At 37.2% G+C, this 18,233-nt stretch overlaps 2 protein-coding genes and 1 non-coding gene across 3 annotated transcripts; all 3 read left to right on the forward strand.

The window, feature by feature from the left end:
• The first annotated feature begins 460 nt into the window (after positions 1–460).
• On the forward strand, positions 461–1,750 carry LOC108686835 (THUMP domain-containing protein 1 homolog). The gene is made up of 5 exons (XM_018192327.1): positions 461–720; positions 811–960; positions 1,042–1,286; positions 1,369–1,589; positions 1,734–1,750. The coding sequence occupies exons 1-4, from the start codon at positions 514–516 to the stop codon at positions 1,586–1,588; spliced, it is 822 nt and encodes a 273-aa protein (XP_018047816.1). The 5' UTR covers positions 461–513; the 3' UTR covers position 1,589; positions 1,734–1,750.
• A 1,393-nt stretch (positions 1,751–3,143) lies between these two features.
• On the forward strand, positions 3,144–3,215 carry Trnaq-cug. Its single transcript has one exon. It is a non-coding gene; the product is annotated as a tRNA-Gln (tRNA).
• A 4,457-nt stretch (positions 3,216–7,672) lies between these two features.
• On the forward strand, positions 7,673–8,668 carry LOC108686833. Its single transcript, XM_018192326.1, has one exon. It carries the CDS (start codon positions 7,673–7,675, stop codon positions 8,666–8,668), a length of 996 nt encoding a protein of 331 aa, XP_018047815.1.
• The last annotated feature ends 9,565 nt before the right edge of the window (positions 8,669–18,233 follow it).

Consider the following 18,233-nt stretch of genomic DNA (forward strand, 5'->3'; position numbering starts at 1 on the left):
CGGACATATTTACATTTAGATTGATATTTACATTTAGATTCATAGTCGGATCTTATATTTAAAACTGACCTGGAGGATTGTGGATTTTGATAGATGAAAATTACCAAAGTGAGGAAAGGTTACTAGGTATTGATCAATTAAATTATGAAATAATTGAATAAGTGAATCTAGTGAATTTGCTCACTTTTATAATTTTCACCTCATTTGAAGAAACACAATCGATCCCTCTTAAATATAGTCTTAAGTTGTCATGAACCAATCAGAGGGCCACATTAGCGACTTAAAACTATCTTAAAATAAGAATTAACTGATGAACACTGCCTATATTCCTTATATTGGCTGTGTTCGGAAACGTCACATCGGAGGCATCCGAGCGACGTTTCTAAATGATTTCCGAACGCAGCCATTATATTATCAAAGACTTTCTTTTGCGGTACGAAAAAGATAAATAAATGTGAGATTTTTATTCTGATTCAAGATAGAAATTAAAGGAAGAAAGTAAATATAAAATAAATGCAAATGAACAGTGCAACAAATACACGAAAAAGGAATGACAGATATGTCGCGAATCGTAAGGATTCTAAGAAACGTAAACAATTTGTGTTGGAACCCGGTATGACAGGATTTCTATGCACGTGCAACTTTCATGAGAGAGGCTGCATTACTGAGGCCTATAGATTGCTCAATTTGTTTGCAGATGAGAAATCGGAAATACATAAGGTACTTAATTATGTAAAGCAAAATATATTGAATATTTGTAAATATTTGCTGTTAATTATTATGAATATATTTTTATTTTTTCATTTTAAGAAATCTGAAACATCAACAAACGCACTCCATAAAAAGGAAACTGATAAATCTATAGAGGATATTGATGATGACATATCAATTGTTTTAGAGAAAGAAATCAATGAACTTAGAACTGAACATAAAATGTCATTGTCTTCTCGAAAATTTCAAGTACATTTGTCATATTGACTAACATTAATGAAGTTATTTTCTTTGAGATAACATTTACAATTATCATTATTTTCCATGTAGGTAGTAGATACAGGTGTTAAAAATATGATTTTTATAACAAGTACTTTATCAAATCCATTAGAATTGGTTATCAAAATTGTTTCTAAATTAGATACAACCAAAGAACAATGTACTAGATACTTATTAAGGTTACTTCCAATTGAGGTTGTTTGCAAAGCATATATGGATAATATAAAGACAAAAGCAAATGAATTATTTGAAAAATATTTTGTTCAAGAGCCTAAAACATTCAGCATTGTGTTTAAGTAAGTTAACTGGTTGTATTTTGTATTTATCAATCCTGGTAAATATAATGATATTTTATTTATAAAGTTAATAACATTTTAGTCGTCGCAGTAATAACAGCATTAAAAGAGACGAAATCATTGAAGATTTGGCAGAAATAATATTGAAAAAAAATCCAGGTAATAAAGCAGATTTGAAAAACCCAGACATAGCTGTGATTGTTGAAGTAATACGTGGGGTTTGTTTATTCTCTGTCGCTCCTCATTACTACAAATTCAAAAAATACAATCTTCTCGAAATATGCAACAATACAAAAAAATAAGGTAATATTTTTTATAATAGTTGCGTAATTTTTATATATGCATGAAGATTTACTTTATAAAAATTGTTGTTTACTATTATCTTATATGTTATATAATAATAAATTGTATTTTCAAAATAATATATAAAGTACAAAATTTTTTTAGATAATCTCTAAGGAAGAAAATTTAGCAAATGAAGAAAATATTAATATAATTATGTTAAATTGAAAAAAACGAGTAAAATGTATTGATAATAATAAAAAGAACAATTCGGTAAAATATAAAACTCGAAAAAAAGAAAACAAATCAACTAAACTCACTGACAAATTTGTAAATGTACATAACAATACTACATTTTACATTTTGTAAAGACGATATATAGATAAATAAATGTCACATGTATATGATGTGAAATAGTTCTTATATATTTTTATTAATACACTTCTCTTAAAATTGTTATTAATAATTTTAATTTAAATTAATAATTTTATAAAATATCTCTTACTGTATATAAAAACTTATTATTTGAATTATACACAATAATTAATTTTCTTTCTACTAACTGATTCATCTCATTATTCTGTTCATAAAAGTATTAAGATAATTATCAAAAAATTAATAATTTATAAGTTATTTAATAATTTTATGTCAATATGTGCCAGAATAAAATATCTCGTAACCTATTGGTTTTTCGATATCATTACAATATTTTTATATGTAGAATAATTAGAGCAATCAAGTTATGTACAAAAATTCATATAATTCTATTTAAAAAAACAAAATGACCTTCAAATTTCCTAAGCGCCTCCACTTGGGAAAAAATGTTTATGTTCTAGCATTACGTTTCAAAGTTCTATAGTATTAAGACCCATTTGATATCGCTGAATTTTATAATAATTTGTAGTACTCAATTTTTTCAATTTTTTGGATGATCTAATATTAATCAGCAGTTGTAAAAGGAACGTGCGTGCGTGCGTGAGAAACATGTAACATCCATCTTATATTGATTTCACTGTATCAACCTGTTGTAAATTTGAGAAGTTCACGATAGATATCATAAGATAATAGACTTCATACGATTATTATGTGACTTCTGGAATCGATTAACATCATGTTCCGATGTGAAGCTGCTTAAATCCAGATCGTATCTTGCCATTATTCTTCTTACCAACATGCGAGTACAACATGCGCTTGTTATATTTTAATTTTTGAACATCTTACATAGATACCGGTAACATTTTAAAATTTATTTTTTTAACATTGAAAATGATCCGCCAGAGTTCGAAACGTCTGTACAAATTTTCAGATTGTTTATAATAATATTATAATAATATTATAATAATATAAATTGTTACTCACATAATATCCAGAGTGATTCTTAGCCCTATTTTACATTGTTTAATTTATTTAAAAAATGTTTATCATCACATGAAGCTCCTCTCGATACTAACAACTTTATTTCAAGTATTTCTTCTTATCTCCAAAACCTGTGGGTGTTATTCGGATGGCCTGGTCTTAAGTGAAATACCCTGTATATATTAAAGAAAGTAATATCGAGCAAAAACTTTCGACCAAGGTCTCATGGTGTAATGGTTAGCACTCTGGACTCTGAATCCAGCGATCCGAGTTCAAATCTCGGTGGGACCTACTCTTTTTATAACTATATAATTTTCAATTTTTTGTGAATCTTGATAAGACATAGAATGTCATATTTAATATTATATTACCATTATGATATATTTTGTAATTCAATTAAAAAAATATATACCATTATTAAAAAATAAAAGAAAGAAAGTAATTCCTTTAATGTTGTTAGTTGTTAACACTGTTCTAAAATTGAGTACTTCAAGTAAATAATGGGATTCTCTAAGACCCAGTTCCACAACTGACGGTTAATTTTTAGGGCTTTTATCAAACTCTAGTTAGCTTAACCAGTCTAGTAACTTTACAGGATTCTGAAGATCAATTGAAGCTGATGAGAAAAAATACGAACTGAAGAGTTAATACATTTATATTTATAATTTCTCTTTTTGCATTTTCTCTCTGATATCTGTTTCAGTTGGAATCTTGCAAAATTACTAGACTGGTTAAGCTAATTGGAGCTTGATAAGGCCCAGTTCTACGACTCATGGTTAATTCTTAACTGAGGTTTAATTTGTTTCTCATTTCTTTTCAATTCTAGAATTAGAAAGAGACAATGTCTGAGAATAAGTTGAACCTCGATTAAGAATTAACCGTGCGTTGTGAAACTGGGCCTAAACGTCTTATCGATAATTATCTCTATGACCTAGTTACAACTCACAGACTCGTGAAATAATTATAAAAAGAAAATAAGAGCAAGTTCGTGAGCTGCAACTCGGGAAAAAATTTTACATGTATGGACAGATGTTATTTTGACGGCCGTCGCCGTTTGAAACTTTAGTTACGGGATTATCAACATCTAGGAAAAAGAATAAGCTAAACTAACTCGGTTCGAAATACATCCTAATTTATATTTATAGTCTTTCTTTATTTTAAGAATGGAGAAAGTCTCCATGAAGAATTCCTCGATTCTCTAAAATCTTCTTGTTTCATAAATGGATCTGCCTTTCCAAAAGAAGTAATATTTTAGGAATTTTAGTAATCTACTGAAGGCAGCATGTCATAATATATAATATATGCAAATCTAATATCGTGAATTACGAATAATAAAGGTTATAAAGGCATTGTTGATTAAATAAAGTCGTAATTAAACATTTTGCAACAATAATGGACAAAAATAAAACTAATAGCAAATTTGATTGGATGCACTCACTGCACTGATGTACAATATCATCGTACATAATAACGTAAAGATATTCAATAATAAACATAGAAATCGATTAAATTGTGAAATACTCAATATATTTTACTGTACTGTTAGGTAAAATATGTAATTCGAAATATTTGCATTTTATTTTTATACTCAAATTAAATCAATATACAACGGCTTTAATATGCATCAGTGCTTCCAATCGAATTTGTCATAATATAATATTTATTATATGAAGAAGGAAAATATGCTTTTGGCACAGTTTACTTCCGACAAAAAGCTAATTATCAACAATAATTATCGATGCGATAGATCTAAATTAAAAGCGATCAAAACAGACGATGTGACGAACTAAATTTAAAAATTTGCTTGATTATGAAAGTTGCATCTCCTCCTCGAGGAAGGAAACTCGTAATTTTCCTCGAGAAAAGGAAGCTAATAAACCTCCTTGTTTGGTCAAGGAAGGTTTATGAAACTTTAACGTGAAATGAAAAATTAGGAATCCTCATTCCTCAAAGAAGGACTATGAATACGAGTATAAATCACTGGTGAGAGTCGGATCATGATGGAATGGATTATATTAGGTGTACAACTTTGCCGCCGTTTTTTTCCGAAATTCGAGGCTTTATTGTAAAAAACTGGTTATACATTTATGATTCAAAGTATTGTCCATCGCTGGCCACTACTTTCTCCCATCTTTCGGGTAGCGTATGAATCCCGCGTCGAAAAAACTGGTCATCTTTTGAGGCTATCCACGAATCGATCCAATTTTTTACTTCTTCATAAGACCAGAAGTGCTGGTCAGCCAGGCCATGTGCCATTGATCGAAACAAGTGATAGTCAGAGGGAGCAACGTCTGGAGAATACGGCGGGTGGGGTAGGACTTCCCATTTCAACGTTTCCAAGTATGTCTTGACCTCTTTCGCAACATGGGGTCGAGCATTGTCATCATGCTGCAAAATCACTTTATCATGTCTCTCGTTGTATTGCGGCCGTTTGTCTTTCAATGCTCGGCTCAAACGCATCAATTGCGTTCGATACCGATCGCCTGTGATTGTTTCAGTCGATTTTAACAGTTCATAATACCCTACCCCGAGCTGGTCCCACCAAATACAGAGCATGACCTTGGAGCCGTGAATATTCGGTTTGGCCGTCGACGTGGAAGCATGGCCGGGAACTCCCCATGATTTTCTGCGCTTGGTATTATCGTAATGAATCCATTTTTCGTCCCCAGTCACAATGCAGAAATTCCTTCCTTTGCCTTTCAAGCAGTTCATAAGCAAACAAACGCCGTTCAACATCTCTCGGCTTCAATTCGTACGGCACCCAATTTCCTTGTTTTGAATTATTCCCATGGCTTTGAGGCATTTTGAAATGGCTTGTTGAGTCACTCCCAATGATCGTGCCAATTCTTCTTGATTTTGACACGAGTCTTGCAAGTAATGCCTCCAATTCTGCATCTTCGAAAACCTCTCTTCCGCTCTGCCGGTCTTCGACGTCAAAATCACCGTTCTTGAAACCACTCACGACACGTTCTTTCACTAATAGCGGCCTCACCATAAGTATTTGAGAGCATTTGATGAGCCTCAGCCGCAGATTTTTTTCATATTGAAGCAAAAAATTAAAATCTCCCGAAAATGATGAGAATTTGGCTCGTAAACGGACATTTTCAATCGAGAATAACTTTATGCAGACACAAATCGACTAATGTTTCTATGGGGTTATGTTGACAGATGCCCAAGTTTATTGTATGATGTCTATGATCTATTTATTTCGACCACCACTTATCACTAAAGTCATCTATAGGAAAACGGCGGAAGCAAAGTTGTACACCTAATATGTGTGTGCAGTTGGACAGAATCTCTTTCTAATAGCGTTTTTCATTGGGAGAATTGATGCGCATTGAGTGTGCATTAAGCGCGAACTGTGTGTTTCATTAGGAATTTCGTAATGAGGACCGAAAATCGTGTGCGCTGTTTCATTGGTAAATCTAGTGCCGAGTTTTCGCACTTTCGTGCAAAAATCTACTACGAACGGTATCGATTGCACGCAAAATATGGCAGGAATTGATATGATTGTGATTCCAAATTTATTGCCAATAATAATACTGAAAATGCTATAGTTTACGTTACGTGCACTATAGATTTTCAGTACTGGCAATTAATTTTGGAACACATTCATAAATGAGAATGATGCAATACTCTTCTTTCGTTGTCATCAAGTAGTGATGATGATTTTTTATTTGTAAACGAAAAACGTAATATTCCAAAAATAAAAAACTTAATAAAATTGAAGATTGCAGGATTTCCAAAAGTTCTTGGCTACATTGATGGGACTTTTATTAAAATACCAACGCCAGTCCACAAAATAAAATCAACATATGTAAATGGTAGAGAGGCTCACAGGGAGAGAATGGCAAATTGTATCACGTGAATGCCCACGTCCAATCAGAACGAGGAATCATCGAGCATTGTCATGCTGCAAAATCACTTTATCGTGTCTCTCGTTGTATTGCGGCCGTTTGTCTTTCAATGCTCGACTCAAACGCATCAATTGCGTTCGATACCGATCGCCTGTGATTGTTTCAGTCGGTTTTAACAGTTCATAATACACTACGCCGAGCTGGTCCCACCAAATAAAAGAGCATGACCTTGGAGCCGTGAATCGGTAAAGAAGCTTTACGTGCGGAAATTAATGTAAGAGAAGATGTCAAAAATAATAAATCGTTAAAGGAAGTGGTCAAAAGTCGGCTCGCGGAATCACGGGGTAATCTGAAGAGAAAAGCCAAAGAAAAAATAAATTCTCTGATAAAGGGATCGGAATATAAAATATCCGCGAAATCCGCGGCGCTTCAGTTTCCACCCGATAGTCGAGATAGACGTATCATGCATCGTAAACGACGCCGAACGATCAAAAGAAAATCATCGAGAAGTACTACAGGGAAGAAGAGCAAAAAAGTAACGAAGAAGAAAAAGAAAATTCGTGCTACAGGAAGAAAGACGAAAAAAATCATCCGGTAGGAAACATCGAGTTAAGAAAGGCAATGTATCCGATTCATATTCTCATATATATTCATACATATTCTCTTAATTGAGATAAGAAATCGTGGCTGAAGAAAAAGCATATCTTTTCTTCATACCCACTCTAGCGAGTATATAAAGAGCGAACTCGATCTCTTCTCTCTGCCTCCTACGCAAACCAGCATTGAGAGTTCGTAATAGATTTATTACAAACTCGTAACTTCGCTCGCGGACGATTCGCCCATAGAATTCGTCATACTCGGGGAGAAGACTATCTAAACTTCACTTACACCATGTTGAGCCTTCGCATACGCGTAGAAAGCGAAGAATGCAGGGAGAGCATATCGGTCGCACGGCCCGACGGCAAGGCAAAAATACCCGTAAATCATTTACTGCATTCAATCAAATCGACGTATATTTCAATCAAAAGCTCGTATCGCTATCAAACAACGTTTATGCGTACCACGCGTACATCGAGGCGTTATGCTTTATCCGCAAAAATCTCCCATCTGACTTCTTGCTTATGGGATGCGGATATCTCTGGTTACATGGACGACACATTAGACTCGTCAAATCTAAATACAGCGCTCGAGAAACGCGCGCAATTCATTCAAGGAAATCGCGCTCTAGATCACATTGGTCACCTTCACTGCGACGTTTTCAATAAAGATAAATTTTTAATTAACGGAGTGGAAGTTAGAATGAGATTCGTACGTTCGAAAGATTCATTTCGTCTTATGGAGAATAAAACGATATCGAAAATACGCATTCTTGACACTAATGTATTTGTAAGAAGAACACAAATAAGCCCGAGTGTGTTACTTGCATACGCTAGAATGTTGAGTAATACCGTCAAGTATTCTCTTACGAGAGTCGAAGTTAAAACATTCATGATACATGCAGGCGTCGTGGGGGAATCGATAAACAATGCAATATTCGGACTGCTGCCAAAACGAATAATAATCGACAACAAGGCGTTTAATGGTGATAGAAAATTGAATCCGTTTAATTTCAAAAATTTCAATTACGGTATAAATTTCTTCTCGCTGTATGTCGATGGCATGCAAATTCCCAATAGATACAATCAAATTTTTAGAAAGACGAGCCGCTCTACTGAAGCTTATTACACATTATTCTCGGTAACTGGTATTCACTTTCTGAACGAGGGTAATTCTATAAGTAGAGATGATTACGCCAATGGCTACACTTTTTTCGCTTTCGATCTTATTCCAGATCTATCCGCTAATTGCGCAGGACATTGGAATCTCGTAAAACATGGAAACTTATGATTAGAAGTGAAATTCGAAAAATCTCTTTTCGTGACTATTAATTGTATCGGCTATGCCGAATTTGATAACGTTTTAGAAATTCGACTCCGTCAAGTCATTGTCGACTTTTCCCTATGGCTTCCGCGAGAAAATTATTTTCCCCCTCCACTATATATTTTTTTCTCATCTAATTGGACAGGGGAGATGATGAAAAAAACTTCAGTCTTGTCTTTGCGATACCGACGCCAACATTTCGTGACATAAAAAAAGTAGCGCAAATTCGAATATAATAATGGATACAGTCATCGACATACAAGGTTTTCGCGATATCGAAGAAAACTTTATTCCGAAAGAAGTCACATTCTAGCGATTAATGCGACGATCACCGGACACTGGATTATGATGTCTCTGCCCATTTGACGATTTACCTGAGAAAATAAGACGAGAAAACAACTGGCTTATACGAAATTATCACGAAATCGAATGATTCGATGGAGACGTCAATCCAAAAAAAACTTTACGATACATCTGCATGACATTACACGTCACACACGCTATATCTATATCAAAGGACGAGAGACTATCTGAGTAATTTATTCTCTAGAAATGGATATAATCTGGAGGGAATTTCTTCATCTTTCAAAAATCTACTACATTTCGAAGATCGTGGACAACGCTGTACGCATCACAGATTTCGAACCAGCGTCGAATCACATTGCGCCTTACGCAACGCTTACAAATTGAAACGCTGGCTAACTATACGAAATAGCAGCAATTCAAGTTACGATAGTCTTCCTTCAAAAAATTGGAGCGAGAGCGACGTCGAGAGCGAAAAGACAGATAGTGGGAATTTTTCAATTCAATTAAAAAATCAGAAACACAATCATTCGCAACAAGCGAATGAGCGTGGAGAAAAAATATATCGACAAAAAAGACGAATCAGAATGAGAACAAACAAGCGACAGACGAGGAGAAACAAGATCTTCCAAAATTCGACTCACCGACTGGTGAGAGAGATAAAGCTAACATTAGTGTCTCATAATCATCGAGCATTTTTGAGAGCACCTGCTGGCAAAGAGGTACATTTTGAATTTACGCAATTTTGAATTTCCTCTCTCACACTTTCCGATGACGAGAAATGAATTCGCTGGAAGTTTTAAACACATCATCTCAGTGTCCGACATGCGGAGGCCTATCCTGCCGATCGACTGCCGAGGGTGTGGACGAGATCGACTGCCATTGTCGCTAACACGGACGATCACAATCGACCTGGTGAACACTGAATTGTTTTCTACATCGATGAACATGGAACAGGGATGTATTTCGATAGCTATGCTTGTCGCCTTTAGATCCAAGATTCCTCTTACGACTTCGACGAAACTCCACTATCGTATCGCTGGAATACAACAACGCTACAAGGAATACTTTCTCAAACTTGACAATACTGCTATGTACATTTTATATATAATGGCTACAATCTTAGCCAGTTTCTTAATCTCTGTTTACCTCTGATTGTAAGCGAAATGACCGATTAATCGTACAGTTATTTCATAAAATTTTTCTTCATTGTAAACATAAATTCGTAAATTCTCGTGTTGTATGCCATCATATTCAAACGTGTACTCTTTCAAAAAAATAAAATAACTACTTCATGTAATATCCCTTTTAAATAAACGTTTTGAACTTGTAAATATCGTCTATTTTTTACTCCTACCCTTCTCATTCTCATTTACAATAGATACATTTTCTCCCGTATTACAGACTCAGATAATGTACATTAAATACATAAAATATAGAAAGAATTTTTTTAAAGTAATGCTCGAAGACGTTGCGCCAGTTGAACATGTTCGTTCCTGTTTTACCTGTCCCCATTTTTCCTAGCAAAAGCAAGACTCTCTCTAGACTTCCAAATTTTCATATAAGATTCTCATCTGTCATAAATAAAAACATTCATAAATGCCAACACGTCGTAGACATTGTGCTGCGCCAAAAATGACTGTCATTAAATCACCTGCTATTCATGCCCAGTGTTTGTATTCCGTTCTCACGACAAAAAATGCTACAGACTCATTCACCTCATTTTTTCGGACTTTATCCTCCATTTTGTCAAAGGTCTTCTAGCACTTCTCTTCTCCAATTCTCCACCTCGCGGATAGGTGCGAGCCAATTAGATCTTTGGGCAAGTATAGGGCGAACTAATCAGAACACACCATTTAATTACCCTATTACCCCCACCCCTTACTCCTCGACCATTCAGAGCACGCCCTTTTCCTGATTGATTCGTCTAGGCCACGCCCATGGCGTCAGAGGGAAACAAGGAAAGGGGTTTGTTTTGACGCTACCCACATATTACTCGCGTAGTCAATTCTCAGAGATATGATAACAGAGCCCGTTGTAATTGTTCAAATTCACATTAAGGCTATAATAGATTTGCCGATTGTGGCAAAGGAAAATCAATCGATCTCAGAAGGATTTTTGACGACGCCACGAAACATTTGCGCGCACTTCAAGCATTAAAGCGTCCCACGATGCATTGGAATGATCTTCTCGTTCTTATTCTATCTTCTAAACTTGAGTCACTCACGTTACACGAATGGCAAATTTCTTTAACAAACAACGTTCGTTAAAAAAAAAAGCTTCGTGTATGGCCACTGTTAAACCTAAATGGCATTTCTGTCAAGGTGATCACGTCATTTATTACTGCAAAAACTTCGTGGCACTCCTGATATCGCAAAGAGCCGCGGAAATTCATAGTCGCAAACTTTGTGTCAATTGTTTGCACTCTTCTTCTCATGCATCAAGTAAATGTACTTTCGATTAATGCCTAAGTCTGCCAGGCGAAGCATAATACGCTACTTCATTTTATGAAGTAGCGTATTATGCTTCGCCTGGCCTCCCTCAAGAGCGGAGCCATGAACTAATAATACCGATAAGGAAATTGCGTCTAAGGCAATTCCTCTCTCCTAGCGACTCATGCTTCAGAATCCTTCAACAGCGAACGAGACATACTTTCGACTGCGGTTGTACTCGTTTGCGACAGCAATGGTTTGCGCAGAGCGTGCCGAGCTTTGTTGGATTGCGAATCGAACTTCGTATCCAAGAAATTTGTGGAAGCTCTCGTTTAAATTGAATGTTTCGATTTCCGGCGATCAACGGCACAGTAATCACGTCCAATCACGTGACTAGGATCAAATTACAATCGCGACTCATACACCGCGGCTATCGAATGCATCGTGACTGATCAGATTACTGATAAAATTCCGGCGATTTTTTTGAGGCAGAACAAATTTGATTTTCCGCGCAACATTCGTTTCGCCGACCCGATTTCACATATCATCGGATATTGATCTTATAATTGGAGCAGAGTTGTTTTGGAATTTAATATGAGTTGGTCAAGTCAAGTCTTCAGACAAACACACAACTCTGCGGAAAACACTGGGCTGGATTTTGGCGGGTCATTTGGACAGCACTATATCGATCATCTCAAAGATTCATTCGTTTCACGCGTCCGTAACCAATGCGGAATTACACGAACATGTCAGTCGTATCTAACAAATGGACGATATTTTCGCATATTTTTATACAATAAAAGAAAATATTTACAATCATCATTTTTTAGACATGTCTCAAAATTCTCAAGATAGATATATAATTAAGCTTCCGGTCAGAGAGCAAATGTTAAATAACATTGACGATTCGCGTGGTGAGACGGCTCTCAAGCGATTGAGGGCATCGAGAAGCGTTTCAAGGGTGATCCTATGATTAAAATTCAATATGCGGCGTTTCTTGACGAATATTCGCTGGGATATATGCGACGGCTAGAGCCGCCCATTGCGAAAGAACCAATATCGTTTTACCTTCCCTATCATTACGTTTTCAAAATGGTCAAACAAACATCGAAAATCCGTATTGTATTTGATGCATTTTGCCGCAGCAGTTCCGGCATATCGTTAAACGATGCACTCCTAGTGACCGACTGTTCAACAAGATTTGATCTCAATTTTGATGTCCTTCCGTTTTTTCATTTATATCATCACTGCTAACATCATAAAAATGTATCGGCAGATTTTAGTGCGTCCATTCCAGACACGCAGAGAATTCTCTGGCGCGACAATCTCTCTGCTAATGTCGATACGAATTCACTACCGTTACTTACAGTTTCTGCGTCATTTCTGGCCACCAGATACCTTAAGTATTTGACTGAGCAGCATGCTCGTTCATTCAACATGCGTTCTTCGGGATTTTTATGTCGATGACATGCTCACCAGGGCGGACATAGTCGACAAATTAAAACAAATTCATGATGAAAACATTCAACTGTTAAAATTAGGAGCATTCGAATTAAGCAAATGGGTCTCGAATTGCCCTGAATTATTGGAAATAGATAATCGTAACCGTGTGCCAGTCATTAGAGATAATGTGGCGGACTCATGTATTCTAGGCATGCAGTGAGATCAATATCAGGATACGTTCCAATTTCTATGAAAATTTGAGTCAGAAACCCATGTTGTATCAAAACAGGTCATACTTTCCAAGGTCGCTAAATTGTTCGATCCTCTGGGCCTTCTGAGACCAGTCATTGTTATCGCAAAATTCATCTTGCAAGATTTGTGGCAATTGGTCATCCAATGGGACGAGTCCGTTCCTCAGGACATCATTCATGGATCGCCTTCAGAACACAGATGAGTGTTTTGAATTAACTAAGAATTCCTCGATGCGTCAAATTCATTGCCCATCAACTAATCGTGGAAGTGCACGGATTTTGCGACGCCAGCCAGTGCGCGTTCAGTATTTGCATATACCTTCACACTAAACTCTGTCTCAATGACCATCACGCCGAGTTACTAAGATCAAAGTCTCGCGTTGCGCCGCCCAAGACTATTTCGTTACCGCGATTAGAGTTATCGGTTGCCTTATTAGCGCGCTTATCAACAAAGTTAGAGAATCCTTGAAACTCTCAATGCCTGACTTATCTTTGGTCAGACTCAACGATCGCATTAAACTGGATAACCTCTGCTTCACGGCGGTGGTCAGTTTTTGTGACAAATAGGATGGTTGAAATTCAGCGCCTGACAGAAATCAAACACTGGCGTCTTGTTACATCTTCCAACAACCCTGCCGATATATTGTCGCGAGGGTTAAATCCCTGTGACTTAATCAATGCTGAAAGGTGATGGAAAGGCCCCGAATTTCTAAAATGGGATAAAGATCACTGGCCGTCCAGTATCTTCGCGCGCTTAGACAATGATGCTCCCGAACAAAGGAAAATCCGCATATCTGTTTCCATTTTCCATTCTTGCATCGTCGACGACTTACTAAATAAATATTCCAATTTAAATAAAATATGCCGCATCATAACGTATTGCTTGAGACTATTCAAGGCGCACCGGGCGTACGCGGTGTCTGATTTCGTGTTTCTCTCTGAAACATCTGCCGCTGCATTTGCAGAACATTTGCAACAGTGAGTTCTATCGCAAATATCAAGCGCTAATCAAGAGCAAAATTCGAGTAATATTTTATCACTGTTCTCCTTTCTTAGATGAAAGAGGACTAATGCGAGTTGGCGGGAAGTTGAAAAACTCGAATCTCGCGTTCAATGCGTGCCATCCAATCCTCCTGCCACGCAAACACATGTTAACTCAGCATATTATAGAGTGTGAACACATGAAATTTACACGCGAGTTTGCAAGTCACGATGGCTTTCGTGCGCCTGCGTTTTTGCCTGCTGTTGGAATCCACCGTGCGAGGACTAATACAAAAATGTATAATCTGTTTTAGTTAAACCTAGTCAATCAGAAGTCTTAATGGGCTCATTACCGGCCAGCCGAGTTAATGTCTCTCAATCTTTCTCTCAATGCGATGTAGACTATGCCGGACCGCTCTTGTTGAAAGAAAGCGTCGAAACGCGTGGAATCACACGGCATACGTTTTGCTTTTTGTGTGCTTCGCCACGAAGGCGATCCACTTAGAGTTAATAAATGACCTTATGTCTTTTTTGCCTTTATTGCCGCTTTTAAGCGATTCATTTCGCATAGGAGTAGACCCGCATACATACTCGGATAACAGAATCATCTTTATAAGCGCTCATAGACAAATTTAAGAATTATATGACATATACAATGATCAACAAATCCAATCCGAGATTAAGAATTTTCTACGCGAGTTGGAAATTTCATGGAGCTTCATCCCACCTAACGCCCCCTCCCCCCCATTTTAAGAGTTTGTGGGAGGCAGCCATAAAATCTGCCAAATACCATGACTCGGACCGTGGGCAAGGCTCATTTGACCTTTGAGGAAATGCAAACGATTCTCTGTGAAATAGAGATGATCCTCAATTCGTCCCCTCTTACCGTTAAAACTGACCCTAACAACCTAGCATATCTAAGCCCGGGACTTTTCTTGGTTAATACGGCTTTGAATGGTCTTTCTTATGTTGACCTGAGCGACGTTAACGAAAATAAGCTGGCAACGCATAGAGCAAACGGCAGCATTTTTGGCACAGGTGGAGTAATAATCTTCAAGCATGAACCAAATGGATGGCTAACAAGGGAACTCAATTGTCAACTAACCAACTCATGCTCATAAAACAGCAGAACCCCACTTCAGTGGGCAATGGGGCAGGTCCAGGAGATTCATCCTGGTTCCAACGGCATCGCATGTATCGAAGACTGCCAAGGGTTTCTACATGAGGCCACTGTCTAAGCTATCAATATTACTAATTGAAGCCTAATCCATACTTTACTAATCATTTAGGTTTAAGTGTTTTCAACTGTTACTCTTTAATTGTCTCGCGCAAGTTTCTCTTTTATCTTTGGATAAGGATTTGTTATATTGTTTTTTTCAGCTTGTGTACTTAGATATTAATCCTCATTATTTTTCAGTGCAATAACTAGATACGATATTGAGTCGCATCAGAGTAATTCATGTTTTATGTTATGCTAACGAGTTTATGTTTGTATATCATAATGAAAGTTAACCTTTTCAAGGCGTGTTCAGTACTCATGTCGTTTACGACTTCTATAATAGTCACATCGACAGATAAAGAATCGATCCGCGAAATGTCGATTGTTAAGCGACGTTGCGCGTAATCGATTAACAGCACTCAGATCATCATGACCGCTCTAACTGTCTCGTCTTTAGCACGCGTCTCGCCTCGTGCTAAAGACTTTCATCACGCTACCACACAGTTAAGACTTTTTCCGCATTTATTGTAGAATATGTTCGTACATCTGAGGTCTATTCAAATAAAGTTTGAAAAGCAGGAAAAATCCCATTTTTCTTGATTAAGTACTCTCGAAACAATCATACCGCGGGAAACGCTTGGGCGATCGCATGATCATGCCACCACAAATCCATCCTGCATGCAGCAAGATCGCCAACAAAATCAATTCGTGGCGAGCGTTGATGACCACGCGTTTGTAATCCTCGTAAAAGCATATTGAGCACGCAAAAATTAAAGTATTCTTCCTCCGTGTCGAATCTAAAGTTCCATCCTGCGTTCAAGGCAATTAAAGTTTTGTCATACGTCATTGACGCATAGTTCGTGAGGATACTGGTAATTCCAACGTTTTTACGATCAATCTCCACACCGTTGAGTTCATATCAAATTTCATCAAACATGAACGCAATTATTTTCAAGCGTCGATCTCATCGTTTTTCTTCTTCACTATCAATTTTCCTTCGATGTAGAGAAAACTATCGCATAGCAACGTGTACAAATCCTACTGTTGTATCTCGTCGTTATGCTCAAATGTAGTATTGGCGTACGGATTTTACGTGTGAGTCTCAAACTTGACGATGTCGTCGTCAAAGATTGGCTTACCGGTAATATTCAGAATATCAGCCATTTCATACGATGAAATCCAACGATTTTAAGAATGCAATGTTGGACGCAGTGAGTTTCTTTCTAGCAGTGTAGTTTTTCCAATAAAGAGTATATCTCTCATCTGTTTCAGCTGTTCGTTCAACACAAGCATTTCATGTTAGCATTGCCATATGCAACCTAACTGTAATCTCTTCTCCGCGAAAATCAAGCAACTATCTTGGCCCACCATGCGAATCATTAGATTCCTAACGATGCTCCGTATAACGATCGACAGGTAAATGATCTGCGTCGGCCTTTCCGATATCTTATATTCCGGCGGTAAATTTGGCGAAAATTCGTGTATTGTGTGCACGCAGCTGTTGTTGTACGTACCCGCAGTCACGTTGCACTCGATACATATAATATTGACGTTGATGATATTTATCGGTTCGTCCGATTGTCGCGGCTCCACCACGCGATTCGATGAAAATCCCAGCAGCGAGCTAATGAGGTTTTGCAAAATTTATTCGATAGATGCATTTGATTTCACTTCTCTTTTGTATTGTTGGCGCGAATAATCAACGGGAACTCTTCATCTTCCTTGCTTTCGCATCGTGAGAACGTAAAATTTCACGCTTCAGATATCGCTTTATATCACGCAGTTCGTACGGGAATAATAATTTCATAGTAAAACTTGTTTGTTGAATTTACATTGACTGGAGTATAGTATGTTTCTAGGTCCATCAGACCGAAATTGTAATCACCCGCAAATCTACCGCTGGAAAGTAGTTCACGGCGAGGATTGCTGCTTTTGCCGATCAGCATAAACGTCAGCGGCATGTTTCAAACGAGCATTGAGTTAAATAGCACAATGTCGGTCCTTAAATTTGTCAACCGTTCGTAGAAACTGTAAACAAAACTTCTCGCAATTGTTCTGACTTTAACGTTAAACGTGCGATTGTACTTGATTACACTGTTTGCCAGATATCGTTCGAGTTCCTTCAGTGGCCGAAGATTGTCAAAACTGTCAAAATACATGACGCGATTCCCTCTTTTAATAAATGCTATCCAATGCGAATCAGATCCCTCGGCATTGCCTAGATTTACGATACTGCACTCATTTTGACATACTCCTTCGATCGGTAATGTAATACGCAAAAAGATGCCTCTAAAATATGGAATGCACATATGGTTTGCAAATTGTTGCAATTGCACATCGGTAATTACTTTCCTCTGCATTTAACGTTTCATCGACGTTTTTTTTTCTACGCGCGATACTTTGTCTGCGCTTGTAGGGAACGAGGTAAACGCCGCGGCCTTCCATGGCGCGATGACGTTGCAGTTCTTCCAGTTAACGCTGCGCCGCTTTGTTATCGTTTACTGCTTTGGCTCCTGCCGCGCCACCAACGCGTTTGATGACTCAGTAAATTGTAATGTTTCAGGCACCGATGGTATCATCGTACCTTCAAATTTGCTCATATATATGTTGCATATATATGTTCAAGTAATCCCTCAATAGATCTATGCAATTTTCAAACTCTCGCAGCAATACAATTTTCGATATGTATTTCAGTTCTTTTGAGAGATTAAACTGTGCAGATCATCCGACACGACCAGAAATATTTTGATTGCTGATCGATATCGCTTTACGCAACTTTATAAATAGGCCCTCGCGATATCGTTTACAGTATTTTGTGGAAAGAGAAAATATGCTATTCGTGCGCTAGTCGCGAGCGACCAAAGTGACGAATCTTGACGCAAACTGATAAAGAGACGCGCAAG

The sequence above is a fragment of the Atta colombica genome, unplaced genomic scaffold, assembly GCF_001594045.1.
Source record: "Atta colombica isolate Treedump-2 unplaced genomic scaffold, Acol1.0 scaffold195, whole genome shotgun sequence".
Classification (NCBI taxonomy): domain Eukaryota; kingdom Metazoa; phylum Arthropoda; class Insecta; order Hymenoptera; family Formicidae; genus Atta; species Atta colombica.